An 18533-nucleotide genomic window follows, 5' to 3' on the forward strand; every position below is an offset into this window, starting at 1 on the left:
AATGCCTTCGTTCCCTTCGTTTAACATGGTTTGTTACATTAAAAGTAATAGTACAGTCTCAAAAGTATCACAAAATGGCAGTTCAGCATTAAGATGCCATCCCTGGGCATATGAAACTTCTGGAGCTACGGCTTAAAGCCAAAAAGCCCTCCAAACAAAGAACACTGACATGTGCCTATTGCACATGAGACCTTCTCAGTAGTGGCTCAAACTGTTCTGTATGTTCAGGGTTGTGCAATGCCTTTGTTCCCTGTCTATATGGAAGAAACTGTGGTCTTTTTGTCGCCCAGGGCGATGCCTATTACAAGTGCCCAGAACGTGAGAGCAGACATGAGCGGACTGAGGCTCAGGGGATTGGAGACTCCACCCTCAGGTGTTGAAGCAATTTTTTGTACAAAAATGGTCTAACGGACCTATTTGTGTCTCAGGAGACAACCCATTTGCCGTTTATGGTTTTCCCCTGACACGTCCAGCCTTGATACAGATGTGGCCAAGGCGATGCCTATACACCTTTTACCCCAATTATTCTGCTCCCGGGAGTTCTAGAGAATTGAAACCCCCACCTTCTGCAGCCCGAGTTTAGTTTTCAGACTTCCTAGCAGGTCAACCATGAGAGGTTCTTCTGAGGAGGCACCTTTTGATGCAGGCCAAGGGTCCTATATTCCCAGGAAATGAAAATTGTTGGTTTGGGCCCTATAGGGGGTCAATTTGTGAATCGACTGAGGTTGTTGAGACCATACTTGACTCTAGAGCTCTCTCCACCATAAATCAAAGTGGAGAGTTTTTTACTTTGTTTGTAGTTAAAAGCATATTGACAAAGTTTAGTTGACTGCTTAGTGTCTTCAGTTCTGGAATTTGTACAAGATTGGTTTTACTCAGGTTCTGCGCCCTCTACTCTAAGGGTTAATACTGCAGCCTTAGCTGTTTTCTTATTAAAGGGGCTTTTGGGAGTCATCCCTTAATTGTTAGTTTCTGTGTGGTATATTTTTAAGGTTGAGGCCGCCACCTTAATGAGAGTTCAGATAGGGGACTTTATTTTTAGAAAGGATCGTGGCACTCTTTGAACCTATTGAGTTTTGCATATATACACTTCTGTCACTCCATTATTATTTCTTTTGGCCATCACCTCTCTGAGGAGGATAGGTGATCTTTATGCAGGATCTGCTTCTCTTTCATGTCTGGATTTTGCTCCAGGTAGAATTAAAGCCATTCTATACCCTAGGCTGGGTTATCTACCTAAGGTTCCCAGTCATGGGGCAAGGACCTTAATTCTTCAGGTCTTTTATCCTCCTCCTCACAAGTCGGCGGATCAACAAGCTTTTCCTGTTATGCCCTGTTAGAGCAGTAGAAGAGTAAGTGAGAAGGTCTTCCCTGTGTAAAAGATCTGATCAACTCTGGTTTCCATGTTTTGTGGGGACATTCTATAGACGTAATGCATTTTATACTGTACAAACTGTATATTCTATTCCCTTCCCCAAACCCTAATCCCAACCATCACAGAAAACTTTCTGCTACCTTAAATTTTCAATAAACGTCATTCTGTTTGATTTATAAGCTTTTTTCCTCATGGGGACCTCAAATTGTCCCCTCAAGTTCACAAATTTACTGGTATTCCTATCTTTATGGGGACAATTGGTCCCCACAACGTGATAATTACCAGGTACAAACAAAACAAGCAAGCAAACACAAACCAGAGGTTCATTAGACTTTTTCACTTTTAAGAAATTCCGCCATCGCTTATTATCCATTATTTCATGCTTTAATGATAATAATTGCTTTCGTTCATTTCTAATCATGAACTTACAAGACGAGCATACAAGTTAAAATGTGTTTATTTGTGAAGAAGAGAACAGATGAACAGAGACCATGCATCACTTTACATGTTTAACATCATGAAACAGATGAATTATTTTTTTCTCACAGTGACTGCGGAGGCGATAAAACACACACTTTTTGCTGTGTGCTGAACAGGCAAATATAAGCAAATCAAATCACTGTTGCGATTAAAATGGCAACAAACGTGTAAACTCCGTGTTTTTACCTCAGATAGACGTCTTGTTCACCCAATCTAGCATGCACGCACGCAAGCACACACATTTACAGTAACGACAGATTGTGTGTGCTTTGTCTAAGACACAAATTCCATTCCTGTACTCCACTGGAAAACCAAAATGTTCCTACACAAGAGACTTAAATGTGTCTGGGGGATCTGCTATCTCAGGCGGAGCAGCCATTCTGCACTCACTCTCAAGTCATGTGTCATGACATGCACTTGGAAAACAGTAACTTTGAAATATAATATTTAGAACAGCATTTAAAAAGCTCTTATTAGTCATTACTAATACAATTTAATCAAATGTATGCAAAGAAATTGAAATTAATAAGTTAGTTATTCAGAGATAAGTGACATTATACCCTCAACAATGGGCAGCAGGAGGCGTGAGAGTAACGCGGCATGCCATGAGAGTTCCACAATTCGTGGGTGTTGTATCGCAATCTTTTGGTTCAGTTTGTAATATCGTTACACCCCTATTAGAAACTTACTAGGGCTGCACATTTGTGAGAAAGTAAAGCTAAGAGAATCTTTGCTGCAAAACACAGTATATTTATTTGTTCACCTCTGCATTTTTACTCAAATTGCCTTTTTGTATTTGCAAAGTTGGAGGACAAGTTGGTTGAATGTGATCCACAGTTGTTTTGTACCTTCATTCAATTTATCTTCTGTGCACTTAAAGGAATTTAAGTTTAGCCTATTCTGCCAACAAAGCAGTCATTTTGAATGGCTTAAAGCCAGGATTAAGCGAATTTAAAGCAAATGTATTTGATGAACATATAATATGTGCCAAGAGCATTTGGTTAATATCATTATCTAATTTTTGACAGGAGTGGTGTTTAGTGGCTTTTACATCTGAGCTCCTCAAATGTACCCCAGCTGTCACTGAGACAGTATCTTTGAGGTGCTAATAAGCTCATATGAACTCCTTAGGTGCAAAAGTGTACTTTTTGAAAGGGTACAGTCCCAGTAACAGCTAGTTCCTTTTTTAATATTAGTCTCAGTTATTTAGTCTCTGTTTTAATCTGTTCAGTGGAATGTAAGTTGTAAGAGTTCGTTTTATTTAACATTATAATTCTTTATGAAATTACACAGCAGGTTCGAAGAACAAGGCTGGATATTGTGTTCCTCTGCCAGTCTTTGCCAAAAAAATACCATATATGTTTTATTTTTTTATTATCCTGCATGCCAGAGAAGAATCGGCTCTATGTGAATGTGAACCTTGTGTTTATGTTAACTTAGCAGTTGAGCAATAACAGAAGAGAAAGGAGTGTAGAATTCTTGGGAGGGGAAGTAATATGAAATAAACCAAGTGCTGTAATGATGGAATGGGAGGAAAGCAGGAGAATTAAATGAAAAATGTCTTTGAGTGGCAGGTGATTAAGAACTTGGAGTGGGATGCCTTCCTTGCGCTCCAATCACAACATTCAAAGATGTGGAGCAGGGCAGAAGAAAAAAAATGTCAGCCTTTTTTATGGCTACCCTTGCAGGTGGGAAATAGCATCACAATGTATAAAGTATAATAAGAGTCCCCTCTGTGTGCTTTGGTTTGTCAGTCTGTAACCAACAGTACTTGAAATACTGATACATGGCAGACCAGTAGTTGTTATCACATGATAAAGTTGTCACAAGGCTTATATCTAAGTTATTACAAGGTTTTGAGTCAAACTTTTTTTTATTATTATTATTTAGCAGTGGTTTTGTAGGTTTGTATGTTGGATCATCATTATTAATTGTTTCCTCAAAACAAATATATTATTGCATGCATGACCATAATAACCATAACATGCATTGAGGGGGATGTGCCAGAAGTTGGTCTACAGAGAAAAATGTTTACATTGCTATTTTTTTAAACTGCTTAATATAAATTTTCTTTGCTTCCCTTTAAAAGAACAAGATAGACTTGATTAGTTTTGTTAATACTTTGGAATTGAATATGTTATGTTTTCAATACATTTAAAATAACTATAAATTCTATTTATAACATTTTTGCACTTAATTTACTTTTGTTAGTACATGTATATGTATATTATTAAAACCCTTTCAAAACTTAAACTGAAGAACAAAATAAATGTTTACACATACACTGTTAACCCAGGTATTGTCTTTACATAAACAATGAAGTAAACATAAACATCACTTAATATTAGGGGTGGGCGATATAACCAAAATTTCATTTCACAATAGGATTCATTTTATATTATGAAAATTATATGTATCACGTTTTTTATCTTTTAATAAGGTTTTATGTTATTTAAATATTTAATGTCAAAGAATTTTCATAATTCTCACAAAAAAATTATACATGCATAAAAAAGAAAATAAAAACAAATAAATTCAAGCTCACTGAAGACAAACAGTTAGCGATGAAAGAATGATAATTTTATTAAAGGAAGAAAAGTGATTTAGTCAAGAGCACTGAAAGATTTTCACAAAAACATGAATGACACACACAAGAAAAAGTTGGTAACTTCCTTTTTAAGACCAAAGTCTGGATCCAAACCGGTTTATCGCCCACCCCTTATATTTTGTGTTTTGGACCTATGCTTAAACATTTAGTTAATTAAACTAGTAGGCGTACAGATTTCATTAAACTAAAACATTCAAGTATAACAAACTTAAAATTATTAGTACATGTTGTGATGAATACCCATAACCATTTGCACCTGAATTTTTTTATTATTTCTGCTTTTCACAGAATAAGACCTGATAAGAACTCTACTTAAATATTTGTTAATAAAATATCATAGGGGTGTAAGCTCTTATATTATTGTTGTTGTTTTGTTGTAAATTATAATTTTGTGAAGTCACCGTTCAGGTGATCAGTGTTTCCTTACATGAACCCTGTTCAGCATTTTTGTATGTATTTCTGTGGAGAGTCAAGTTCATTCAATGATTGACTTATAGTCAGTCCTGAATTTTGTCTTATAATACCGTTTATAACACCAAAAGTATAAATAAATTAAAAGTAGAAAATCTTTGACAGAGCTATCTGTATTATAAATTAAATCAAATTAATATAAAGTTTACTGAACTAGAAATTGTAAGTTAAATGTACTATTTTTTATTATTTGTTTCAACTTGAAAGTTATTTTATAAAACATATCCTCAAAAAATCATAATAGTAATAATAGTAATGTCAACTTGATTGGTCTGTTGCACCAACTATAGGTTCTATGTTAATACAACTTAACCTGTTTAGATTCACCCTGTGTAAAAACAAAAGTGATTTAGTGCAACAGGTTTCCACGCAATTTTGTAGTAAAGTCAACTAATTTTGGGTTAAGAACTGAATTGATGTGATTCCATATCGCAGGAAAATAATAAATATATTTTTCCTTGCTGATGTCTTTTGTTTCTCTCTCAGCCTGTAAACACAAAGTATTGGCACATACGAGACAGTATGTCATTATATGAAGACAGATACTGTACCCCACTACACTCCTGTGAACTTAAGCCAGTGAGATGATACCCGATTCCTGTTGCCATCCACACCATATTAATAGGACTTGTTAGGTGTCAGTGACTTGCTGAAAACATAGCTGGAGGGCGGTTGGCATGAGGTAAGGGTGTTAGGCCTGTCCAATTTATTTTAATCTACTTGTAAAAGATACCCACTGCATGATTTCTGTTTAGAGAGACCACTGCTACATACTTTAATAAAAATGTTCTTTCCTAGAAAAATTTTATTCAGTATGTTGAAATTAGGGGTGATATTGGTAATAACGCTATAGCTTTAATAAATTATATTTTAAATATATAAATGTATTATTATTATTTGTATAATAATAATAACAATAATAATAATCATCATAATAATAATAATACATTGATTTAAGAACATTATACTTAAGTGGTAGCACTTTACAATAAGGTTGTATTTAGTTAATGCATTAGCTAACATGAACTACATAACCATTAAAATACTTCTATAGCATTTATTCATCTTTGTCCATGTTCATTTCAGCATTTACAAATACATTTACAAAATCAAGTGTTGTAACTGTCAAAATTAATTAATGCACTATGAACTAACATGAATAACTGTATTAACATTAACACAGTAATACATGATGAAAATAGAAACAAAAACAATTGTTCATTGTTTGTTTAAGTAAGTTTATTTACTAATTATAACTAATACAACATTATTGTAAAGTGTTACACATAATTTGATGTCTCCAGAGCTTCACAAAAGGATCCCAAGCTGTTTATTAAGAGGAATATGCTGCTATATTTGATGAGATGGCATGAGGGTAATTAAAAAGTATTTTTTTTTTGGGGGGGGTACTCCTTTAACAGCAAGTATAAGGGTGAATTTTTTGTAAATGTCAGCTTTTATGGAGTGATGATATGAGACTGCAGTGCTGCAAATTGAGTTGAACAACTTATTTGGAACCATTTTTTTCCTAAAGAATTCATTTTCTTTGGCATCTTATGTTGGGCTCATAGCCTGGACAAGGTTTAGTCCTCCCAGGTGCCAGAAAAGCTGTGCTTAAATAAGAGGCGTGTGAAGACATAATGCCTTTTCTGTCGAAGGCTAATAGTTAGATTACGAATATTCATGTACTCACAGAATTAGGTCATTGCAGAGTGGATCATTTTCCATATTTATTCAGAATAGGTTATTTTATTTGAAAAATTAGTTCAATTGTTCTGTTGCCTCTCTGTCTCTTTATATCCTATGCATCTGAAGAACATTTATTGAATTGGCTGATACTTCACCAGTTTTGCATAAAACACCTGTTTGGCGGCTTTACTGTATTGCCTGTATATTTACTGTATATTTAAAAAAAATTGCATTAAGATGCAGTTGTCTACAAAAAGTAATGAGAAATATCAATTCAGTCAAGTAATGTATGTAAAAACATTCTTAATCATGTATTTATTTAGTGTTAACCTTGTCAAAACATAATAACACCATACAGTGTACCATAGCACTCCATACATATAGACTGCAATGATTTATTGTTGTTTATATCAACATTTTCCCATTTTATTCTTATTTGGAGTACTTCCAAAGTTTGGACCAATTGTTTCATCTATCCCTTGTAACTGTGGCATCTCGGTGTCATTTGTCCTAATTAGGCTTCTTCAGCATGTTCGTGGTTCATGGAAACGCTTTTACTAGCTTTAATGCCTACATTTGTAGCTTTGACTGATTGCCCTTGTAGATCTGATTGCTACGCTTTTATTTTTACTCCATTCAGTAAGCACGAAGAATAGTCCCTTTCATGGCAGACTTGTGGTCGGGGATGTGGAAAGCTGGGCTTAAACAGCTCTCAGCCAAAACAAAAACGTCCGCCAAAAGGAATCCCATTTCATTTATATGAGCAGGAAATTGACCCGTCAGGGTACCGGAGAAGCAGGAAAATGATACTCTGTTCTGCAGGAAACATGTCTGCTGTGCCGGCATCCCTAAGAGCTTAATTGAGGGTTAATAAATGCCTAGTCTAAAACTCTAGAGGTCCCTCTGCACTACTGTTTAGCATAAGAATGTCAAAAAGATAGACCATGTAACACAGGTGGTGCTCTCTCCGCCTTAACTCCGGGAATGTAGCATAGCAGGGACTAATGATGAGGAGAGACCCTTCTAGGCTTCATAGAAAAGATGATGTACCTGTGGAATTGACTTTGAGAGGAGAAAATTATTTGTTTGAGTATGGCCCTACACACACACTCACACACAAAAAGAAAACAGGGACATTTAGATGGCATCAGGAAATCGGAGAATATTTTAATTTGTGTGTGCGTGTGTTCGTTTTGTTTTACACTTTGTCAAGGTAAAAATGGAATTTACAGTATATTTGTTAGGCACATTTAAAAATCCTTCAAATACATAATGATCTTAAATACATATGCATTGTTATAGAAATATCCCTTTATTTACCATGGTTTTTTTTGTGGTAAATGTGCAGTAACCATGGTTCCCTTTCAGTCGGTCATTATGACATCACGTTGTGAGCAACGTACTGGGACCAATCAACTTTGAGAAACTTGTAAAACAGCAATGAACTTGGCATGCAGGTAGTTGCCTCTGCTGGCGCCGCCCTGCCACGCGAGTATAAAACGAGAGGCAGGTGCTATCCAAATCAGCTTTTTTCGCTTTGAAAGCCAGCAGTCAACTGCTATTGAGAAGCTCTGTATCTGTTCAGAAGTATGCCGCTTGCTAAAGTTGGTTGGAGAGACAGCACCATAGCGGAGGCTTGTGGATTTCCACCTCTTTCTTTTCTAGTTTTGAACTTGAGTGTGTGCATTGCCACTCCCCTATGTGCTCCATTAACTCAGCACAGCTAAAGAGCGATTTTCCTTTAAGGGTAGCAGTAGTTGAATTTGTGTCTTTTTCAAGATAGCCATTCCTTCGTGTCACAGCGTGGTGCGTCTTTTTGAAAATGTCATTTCAGTCGTATAGTTCTGGATGCAGCAAATATATGGGTCCTGTGGAAGGTCACGATCATTGTCTCTCTTGCTTGGGCATTCAGCATGCTGAGGCACCATTTGTGGAGGCTCATGCTCTTATAGATCTCATGGCTGCAAGTTCCGGAAGGACGATCTCCGCATCACTGTGCTGGATCAGCCGGCTGGTTCCTTCTCTGGTTCTCAGCAACCAGATCCACAGCCAGTACAGCTGGCTTGTGTCTTACGGTGCCTCCCATATCTGCCGGTGCTCCTTAAGAAAGAGTATGCTTGGAGTGGATTCAGCCTTCCCCACCCGCACCGTCCTGCCTTGATGACTGGTACTTTGGAGCTGCTTGTGCTTCTCAACACTCATCTCTGACACCTTTCTTCCCCAAGGTGCATGGCAAGCTGACCAGTTTGTGGAAAACCCTGTTTTCCTACCATAACTGGCCTTTTCAGCCGTCACTTTTCACCTCTCTCAATGGTGGGGCCACTAAGGGTTACTCTGGCATCCCGACAGTGCAACAGCCAGTTGCAATGCAGCTGTGTCCAGCCACCGCTGTCTCTTGGAGAAACAAGTCAACCCTTCCCGGGGTGGTAAGCAGTCTTCCCCATTAAAGGCATCTGCGTATCGACCTGCGGGGAGACGGCCTCTGCACTTCATGCTATGGCATTGTTGCAGGTACTACAGGCTGTCAGTCGTGCGACGTCTGATGGACATGAAGGATGTCGATAAGGACGGATTATCTGATTTCCCAGAACGGCCTCTTCAGTGACGCAGTCGGAAAAAGCTGCCACTCCGGGTCCATCGATGTCGGCTCCTCAGTCTGCTGCTTGCCGATGGCTACCTGCTGTGGCCGCCTCCATTCCTCCTCTACAGACCACATCTCAGCAGCACAGACAATAGAGCTGGTCCCTCTAGCTGAGATGAGGTCAGGGTTTTACAGCCCTTACTTCATAGTACCCAAGAAAAGCGTTGGGTTACAACTGATCTTAGATTTGCACTCACTAAACCTTGCACTTTACAAAATGCCATTCAACATGCTGACGCAGAAAATAATTTTTCAATGCATCCGTCTTGATATTGGTTTGCAGCCTTAGCCTTGAAGGACACGTACTTTCATGTCTCAATTCTTCCTCGACACAAGCCGTTTCTCGGCTTTGCATTTGAGGGACAAGCATATAAGTACAAAGTCTTACCATTCAGGCTGTCTCTCTCTCTCTCACGAGCAGCACTCCTCAGCGAATGGGACTCCACCCCCAGTTGGTTCCACTTATTTGGAGATGTTTCGGCAAGGCACGTCTTACTGTCACCTGTTTTTTTTTCATTAATTGAGGGAACACTAAGTATGGATGCACTGGCACACAGCTGGGTGTGGGGCCTGCACAAATATGCGTTTTCACCAGTAAACCTACTCACACAGACACAAAGTAAGGAAAAACAAGGAGCACATTTTACATTTTCCCAGAACTCATGCTCCTCGCGACAGCCCCCCCCCCCCCCCCCGGAAGATTCTCCTGAGGAAGGACCTTCTTTCTCAGGGAGGAGGCACAATATGGCACCCACATCCCGACCTGTGAAACTTCCAGGTATGGTCTCTGAATGCAATGCAGAGGTTCTAAGTGATATACCGCAAGCATTATCTAAGGGCGTTTTCACATTAGCACTTTTGGTGCGCACCCGGGTTCGATTGACATCAGAGTTCGGTACATTTGGATGATGTGAACGCTGTCTTCCGAACTCGGGTGCGCACCCGCGAAACATACTCGAGTCCGCTTAAAAAGGGTGGTCTGGGGTTCGTTTCATGTGAACTCCAGATCGGTTCGTTGCTAATGTGAGCACAATCGTATCAAATCGCGGAAGTGAACCGCTGTTAATTACGTATTATATGGAATGTCCCACCAAAACAGACGTGTGTGTTTGTGTGCGTGCACTTACCTTGACAACAAAATGCATAGAATGCTTGCTTGACTTTGTTCTTACTTTTTAAACCTTTGGTTTTGTTTTCAAAGAAATAATACAGAACCACACTTTCGTCTGTCTGCCGCAAACATACTAAAGTCGATGAAAACGGTCTGTCCGCCGACGTCAATTTTTGCGGAGGCATTCAGAAATCATCTCTCTGCTTGCAGAGTTAGTCAATCAAGCTTGTCGTCTTCTCGTTTACAGCGGTTGCCAAGCAACATGAGAACGCGCCGGCTGCAGCTTGAATATGCAAGCGTACCGCGGTTCGGATGTAAAAATGATATGTGAACACATGCCCGATCAGCATTCTGCTTTTTTTTATTCAGCATTGGTTGGAGAGGAGCCTGTCCCCCTCCACCATCAAAGTAGACATTGCTGTGATCTCCACTCACCATGCCCTGATAAACGGCAGGTCAGTGGGTCAACAGAACATGGTCATTAGGTTTCTGAGAGGAGCACGGAGACTGAATCCCCCCCGCCCTCCCTCTATTCCTCCTTGGGACCTGTCTGTGGTGCTAAAAGCCCTTCAGGATGCTCCCGTTGAGCCTTTACAAAACGTTAGCATCAATTTTCTCTCAATGAAAACTATGATTCTGGTTGGATTGGCCTCCGTTAAGAGGGTAGGGGGCCTCCATGCATTTCGGTCAACAATTCGTGCCTTCAGTTTTAGCCTGCTGTCTCTAGCGTTACACTGAGACCCTGGCCTGACTTCATGCCCAAGGTTCCCATCACTCCATTAAGAGATCAGGAGGTGAGCCTGCAAGCAAGACCAGCCCTAGCTTTGTAATGCTCCGTACATGTACTGCAGTTATACGTTGACAGAACTCAAGGCTTTAGGACCTCAGACCAGCTCTTTGTCTGTTACGGTGGTCAGCAGAGAGGAAAAGCTGTCACCAAGCAGAGGATGTCTCACTGGATAGTGGACACCATCGCCCTTGCTTACCAAATGCAGGGCATCCCATGCTTGTTTAAGTTAAGAGCTCAGTCCATGAGAAGTGTTGCATCATCTTGGGCATTAGCTTGTGGTTCCTCGCTGACAGACATCTACAGAACTGCTGGCTGAGCGACACCCAACCTGTTTACTAGATATTATAGTGTTCACGTTGAGCTGGGTTCCTCTCATGTACTCTCCTCAAACCACTGAAACACTAAGCACCGGCTCGTATGCCGGTGCAGCACCATTCTGGTGCTACATTCGTGGTGCCATTGTGGAGCTAAATGATTTCCATAAATGCTTTGAGAAAAGTATGGTACTCCTCCACCGCCCTTGGCCAGTGATGTTGCGGGCATCGGCTGTCAGCCTTTTATCAGCTGTATTCACTGTATTAACCTGTATTAGGCCTGGCAGCCATATAGCGTCCCCTATGTGTGTATATTCCATCGGGGTAATACTACCAGACCACGTTTTCCCTCAGCAGAGCCTACTCTGTGTCTCTGTCTCAGAGACCTATATTGAGAACCTATTGGTTATTCCATAATATATTACACCACCCAGTAAACCTTCTAAGAGGGTGGCTTCCGCAGCATTCCTAGTTCCGCCCAGACGAGTTTGCTTCCCAGTCTGCCTAGTTCACTACTGTGGGTTAAGGAACAAGTAGTGACTGGCCTTCTCCAGTAAGCCCAGATTCAGCTCTCATGGGGCTTTTGTGGGAATTCCCAATACGTCATTCACAACGTGATGTCGTAGAGACCAACTGAAAGTGAACGTCTCTTACGTATGTAACCCTCATTGCCTGAAGGTAGGTAAAGGCGACATCATATTATTTATTATTCTCTCTATAAAGGAGCGTTTGACGCGCCATTCTATGCTGGTGAATGATCTCAGCTTCAGAGTGAATATTTGACGAGCTCCCTGATCTCTGCTTTAATCCAGTTTGCAGACATTTCTCATTGTGATTGTTAATATGCATTTAAAACCCCAGTTTTGAGGAGCTGAACGATTTATCTTGTTGCCCATGACGCGTGGGCATTTTTGTTTATTATAAGCTCAAATGAGCATGTGACGTGATATTCTTTTATGCTGCTCAATGATCTTCGCTTCAGCATGGTGAGTTGAACTAACTTCATGTTGCCATGACACGCGCTTTCTCACTATGGCACACCCAGCATTGTTTATGCATCTCATTTATCATTTCCTGATAAGTGCTTTAGTGTAATTTGTGACATTTCTCGTTGTGAATGTTGATCTGCATGTAAATCTCACTACGACACGCCCATTACGCCATTGTTTCAGCTTCTTGTTCACACCCGGAGGGTTTTCCGGGTATCTTACTATAGGTCCACTTTCCGGCAACAATCCCAGAAGATTTTTCAGGACGTGTTTTCGTTCACACAGAGCTTGTCTGGCAATTTAACATGCATTTTCTGGGACTAAAGGTCTGTGTGAATGGGGTTTTAGGATGTATTTGTTAACAACTAGTTAATGCATTAGCTAAAATGAACTAACAATGATAAATACATCATCTTATTTCATCTAAGTTTATGTTAATTTAGTCATTTAGGCTAATACATTTATAAAATCAAGCGCTGTTAAAGGGATACTCCATCGTTTTGTCATATTAAACTATGTTATTACCTTAACTAAGAAGAGTTGATACATACCTCTATCATCTTAGTGTGTGCACTTAATCGCTGTGGCGCACTGCGACACTTTGATAGCACTTAGTTTAGCCCAGTTCATTCAATGATGAACAGAGATGAAGTTAGAAATGACCAAACACATCAGGGTTTTCCCTATTTAAAACGAGCAGTTATACGACCAAGTATGGTGGCACAAAATAAAACGTGGTGCTTTTCTAGTACTTCGACTCGGCGCAGTAAAAAGTCATGCCTGAAAAATCCGCTCCCTCTCATAATGAGTTTTACTGCGCCGAGTCGAAGTACTCCCAAAAGTGCTATTCCGCCATACATTATAGTTACCCTTTTTAACCCGCTTAGAAAAGCACCACATTTTATTTTGTGCCACCATACTTGGTCATATAACTACTCGTTTTAAATCTCTGTTTGGTGCCATTGAATGAACTGGGCTAAGCTAAGTGCTATCAAGGTGTCGCCGCACGCTACAGCGATTAAGTGCACGCACTGAGATGATAGAGGTATGTATCAACTCTTCTTAGTTAAGGTAATAACATAGCTTAATATGACAAAATGATGGAGTAACCCTTTAACGTACATTGTTAGACTTTTTATTGTATATATGCGGTAACTCACTGGCAATGTTTGGTACTTCCCCATTACAGTACCATAACTGTACATGTTTTTTAAGGTTTGATGCCTTTACCACAGTTCCATTTTACCCTTACTGTAACCTAGTTTTCAAAAATATATTGCCTTCGAACCTGGGTCGCCCGTGTCGTAGGTCCGTAACACTACCACAGTGTCACTTGACCAAAATTATTCGCTACACTCCCTAAGTAGCCTCTTCTGTCACTCTCCCAAAACTCCGAAGAGCAAAATATTGGCGTTACTCACTAGTGTTTTGATGTCTTGAGGTCAAATTCAAATCTGACGGTCAAGCATTTATCCATAATCCCTTTCTTGTTTCTCAATAAATTATTTACACTACTAAAAATGTATTTCATTTCATAGATATATTTTATTTTTCCATTTTATATACTTTTATAACACTGTTTTATTCAACTACAGTAGCACTACTGCTGTTGTTTTACAACAGTCTACCGAAAATTCAAAACATACAAGACACTGTAAATTAAATGTTAATACCCATAATGCAATGCATATTACAGTAATGAACTGGAAAAGAAAATGATGGTATTTTACTGGACATTTTGTGGTAAGTAACTGTAGAAAATACAGTTAAGTCTAACAGTGTAACTGTTAATGCACCATGAACTAACATGAATAACTGTATTTACATTAACTAACATTAACACGGATTAATACATGTTGAAAAACTTGCTCCCTGTTTGTTCATGTTAGTTAATCCATTTACCAATGTTTGCTAATACAATCTTATGGTAAATTGTTACTAATATGTTTATAGGATCGTTTTTAAAAATGATATTCTTTCAATGCAATTAAAAAAAACAATAAAACATAAATGTAAATTACAGCATTTAGATCTGTTTACATTTCATCAACAGTTTCTTTTTTTCACAGTTTTTGCAGTGTTGATCAATTACAGGTGTGACTGATGAGTAAGTTTTTCATTAATGTGTAAAATTGCAATAAAATCATTCATAAACGCTTCTCTTTTTGTATTTCAGTCTATATAAATATGGGGTATAAAAGGTTTTGATGTTTAATTGACTTAATCATTATGATAACAGTAGATTAGCTGTGCACAATGTGCCCCTTAAAAATAATTGGTGCATGACACCTCTGCATTTAAGCCTTGTCTTGTTTTGTATGTCATTATTAAAGTTTCACAGCATTTACAGCTTTGTATATTTTTTACATTGTTGAAAAAATCGATTTGTTTTCTTTCACAAAAGTGTTCTCATCACTTAAAAAATTATTATTGAACGACTGATGAAACATGGACGTTTATGGCGATGTCTTTTTTTCTTTTCTGGGGGAAAGAATTGTGAAACTAACTGAAGTCAATGGGACAGTCGGAAGCCTACCGGTTTTTATCAAAAATATCTAAAAATGTGTTCTGACGACCATCGGAGCACTTGGTGATTTAGAATGACACATGGGTAAGTGATTTATGATAAAATTATAATTTTGGGCTGAACTATCTTTTTAACAACGAACAATATAACACGTATAGCTTAACCGTATTAATGCACACTGTACAAACAATTGTGTTGGTATTAACTAACATTAAAAAATATGAACAATTGCTGAAAAATATTGCTCATTGTTATTTTATGTTAGGAAATGCATTTACTAATGTTAACAAATACAACATTATTATTTTAAAGTGTTGCCACACAGTTTTATGCTTGTAAAAATGCAATCTTTAATGCAAAATTCGGTGTTTTATTTAATGCTTCAATAATTTCAACATATCTGTTTATATCATTCCGCTGTTTGTTCTCTATATTGTCCACTCCTCTTGAAGTCATGAGCTGCCTGCAAAGCGCTTCTATTGATGTTAAGTTTTGCTATGAGGGTGGAATATTAGGAGGAGCTAGTCACTGATCTACGCTCCGTTTTAACCACACAACGAGGACGAGCACTGACTGTAAAGCGAGTGACTGTATAGCGATGAGCTTTATAATATCGGAAGTTTTCGGACATGGATCATTTAACTTCTCCTGCTTCTTCATGAAAGTTAATTCTCGCGGATATGAACGGGAACGGGTATTTGAGCGACACCCGTTTGAAACAAGATTGTTTTTAAGTTTGAAATCGTTTACCGGGCTGTTTTGATTTTGACATTCAGTACTGACAGCTGTTAGTCTTGCGAAGCGACTTTCAAATGAATCAATTGTCGACGAATGCGTAGACGTTTTGGATTTATATTTAAAGACTAAATCACAATGGATTTATTTTAATTTCATTTGAAATCCTTTTTTTTCAGGACATTACAAAGGTTTTCTATACAAATGAAGATGCACGTAAATAATCGAGGGACCATGACTTTTTCTTCATTTAAATACAACTTGGGTAAACAAACATTAATAATAATTTCTGCTACGGCAGTACCATAAAATAGCGCATGCATGGCAGTGGATGTTTTTATTTTTCCTAACATTGTCACAATGGTCAATTGCATAAAGATTGTGATTTTACTTTTCCTATTTGCGATTGCTGGAAATACATTAGAGATTGGAGGATATGACATTGAGCATGGCCGTCCAGCAAAATGTGAACCCATCACCATTCCCATGTGCCAGGGAATCGGCTACAACATGACACGAATGCCCAATTTTTTGAAATATGAAAGTCAAGAGGAGGCAGGTATTAAATTGAATGAGTTTGCTTCATTGGTGGCATATGGATGTGATGTACACCTGCGATTTTTCCTATGCTCTCTGTATGTGCCAATGTGTGCTGATCAGGTGTCCGCCACTATCCCGGCATGCCGCCCTATGTGTGAGCAGGCAAGGCAGAGGTGTTCACCTATTATGAAACAATTCAGTTTTGGCTGGCCAGACTCATTGGATTGCTCAAAGCTTCCAACTAACAATGACCCTAATGCACTGTGCATCGAAGCTCCTGAAAATGACACTCAGCCCGAAACTAAGAAAGGTGAGGGTATGCTGCCAGTGCCACCGCGCTCCAAACAACCTACAGCTGGGAGTGGACATTCCTCGAGCAGCTCAAGGTCTTGTGATAACTCTGAGAAATTTCAGTATGTGGAGAAAAGTGAGTCCTGTGCACCTCGATGCTCATCTACAGTAGATGTCTACTGGTCGAGACAGGATAAAGACTTTGCCTTCATCTGGATGGTGGTGTGGTCAACACTTTGCTTCATTTCTACTGCTTTCACAGTTCTGACCTTTCTCCTTGATCCCCAACGCTTTCAGTATCCCGAGCGCCCTATTATATTCCTGTCCATGTGTTACAATGTCTACTCTGTGGCCTTCATCATTCGCTCGGTGTCTGGGGCTGAGAATATTGCGTGTGATCGTGAAAATGGAGAGCTGTACATCATTCAGGAGGGTTTGGAGAGCACAGGCTGTACTATAGTCTTTCTCATCCTCTACTACTTTGGCATGGCCAGCTCGATATGGTGGGTCATCCTCACGCTTACCTGGTTTCTTGCTGCAGGAAGAAAATGGGGTCATGAGGCTATTGAGGCACACAGCAGCTACTTTCACATGGCTGCCTGGGGTATACCTGCAGTTAAGACCATAGTCATCCTCACTATGAGGAAGGTGGCTGGAGATGAGTTGACAGGACTCTGTTATGTGGGTAGCATGGACACTAATGCTCTCACTGGTTTCGTACTGATTCCCCTGTCTTGTTATCTCATTGTTGGGACCTCTTTTATTCTTACCGGTTTTGTGGCACTTTTCCATATCCGCAAAATTATGAAAACTGGCGGCACCAATACAGAAAAGCTAGAGAAGCTCATGGTGAAGATTGGAGTCTTCTCGATACTCTACACAGTGCCTGCTACAATTGTCATCATATGCTATTTCTATGAAAGACTGAATATGGAATACTGGAAGTTCCAAGCCTTGGAAAGCAAGTGCACTTCCTTTCCCGGTCGCAGGAGTGAGGACTGCTCACTGGACTCCTCGGTGCCCACAGTAGCTGTGTTCATGCTGAAAATTTTTATGTCATTGGTAGTGGGTATAACCAGTGGAGTTTGGGTATGGAGCTCAAAAACACTTCAGACTTGGCAGGGACTGTGTAATAGGAGGATGGCCACGCGGTCGAACCGCAAGCCCCGCTCTAGTGTCAGCTGCAGTGGCTCCCACTGCCATTACAAAGCGCCGGCTGTGACGCTTCACATGAACAAAACAGATGTGTACACAGACAACCCCACACATGTTTGAGACTACATGGTTTGGAGCCACTTCCATGCACAGACCTAAAAGCACTATATCATAATAAGATGTTTGGGCATTTATAAATCTTTCCCCACATTAAATGCACTTCTGAGGTAAATAAAGGGAAGGTTGCTAAACCAGAAAACATGTATTGGTGTGTTTGGCTACAAGGCTGAACAGTTTATTTATTATAAGTATTTAAGTAATGCTGGTTGGATAGATTACTGCTGTATGTAATATACTGTATATAAGGACAAATGTGACAAGATAATTTAAAATAATTTGACAGTATATTTGACTCAAGTAAGGAGCAATAAAACATTTATTACAGTATATTTTCTCTTCTTATTTTTATTAGGATTGGTTTTAAGGTAAATATTATATTAGATAATTGTTCACATGCTCTCATGCAACAATAAAAGTACACAAATGCAGCCAACTGCAGAAACAAAATAGGTAAGTGGGAATTAATGGTGTTTCTTAGCTAGACTTGAAGCTTCCTTGAAATTAATAATTTTATTTTGCAGCTAATTTATTAAAGATAGTTTTTGGGGGTTCATAGCCTTAGCTGATAATGGGACGAGAGTGCATTAGTTCATGGCAAGGCCTTATGTTTTGGGTTGTTTACAAGTTACGATAATAGAGCTGTGGGTAGATGATGAGCTATAGCTTTGTACTATAGCTGTGTGTGCGTGTGTGTGTT

General features: G+C 39.1%; 1 protein-coding gene across 1 annotated transcript; it reads left to right on the top strand.

Annotated features, from left to right (window-relative positions):
- Positions 1-15527: 15527 nt before the first annotated feature.
- fzd9a (frizzled class receptor 9a) lies at positions 15528-18162 on the top strand. Its single transcript, XM_055200913.2, has one exon. It carries the CDS (start codon positions 16052-16054, stop codon positions 17834-17836), a length of 1785 nt encoding a protein of 594 aa, XP_055056888.2. The 5' UTR covers positions 15528-16051; the 3' UTR covers positions 17837-18162.
- The last annotated feature ends 371 nt before the right edge of the window (positions 18163-18533 follow it).

The sequence above is a fragment of the Misgurnus anguillicaudatus genome, chromosome 22, assembly GCF_027580225.2.
Source record: "Misgurnus anguillicaudatus chromosome 22, ASM2758022v2, whole genome shotgun sequence".
Lineage (NCBI taxonomy): Eukaryota > Metazoa > Chordata > Actinopteri > Cypriniformes > Cobitidae > Misgurnus > Misgurnus anguillicaudatus.

Coding starts and splice junctions, on each gene's coding strand:
- fzd9a (XM_055200913.2), top strand. CDS start 16,052: ATGGCAGTGGATGTTTTTATTTTTCCTAACATTGTCACAATGGTCAAT.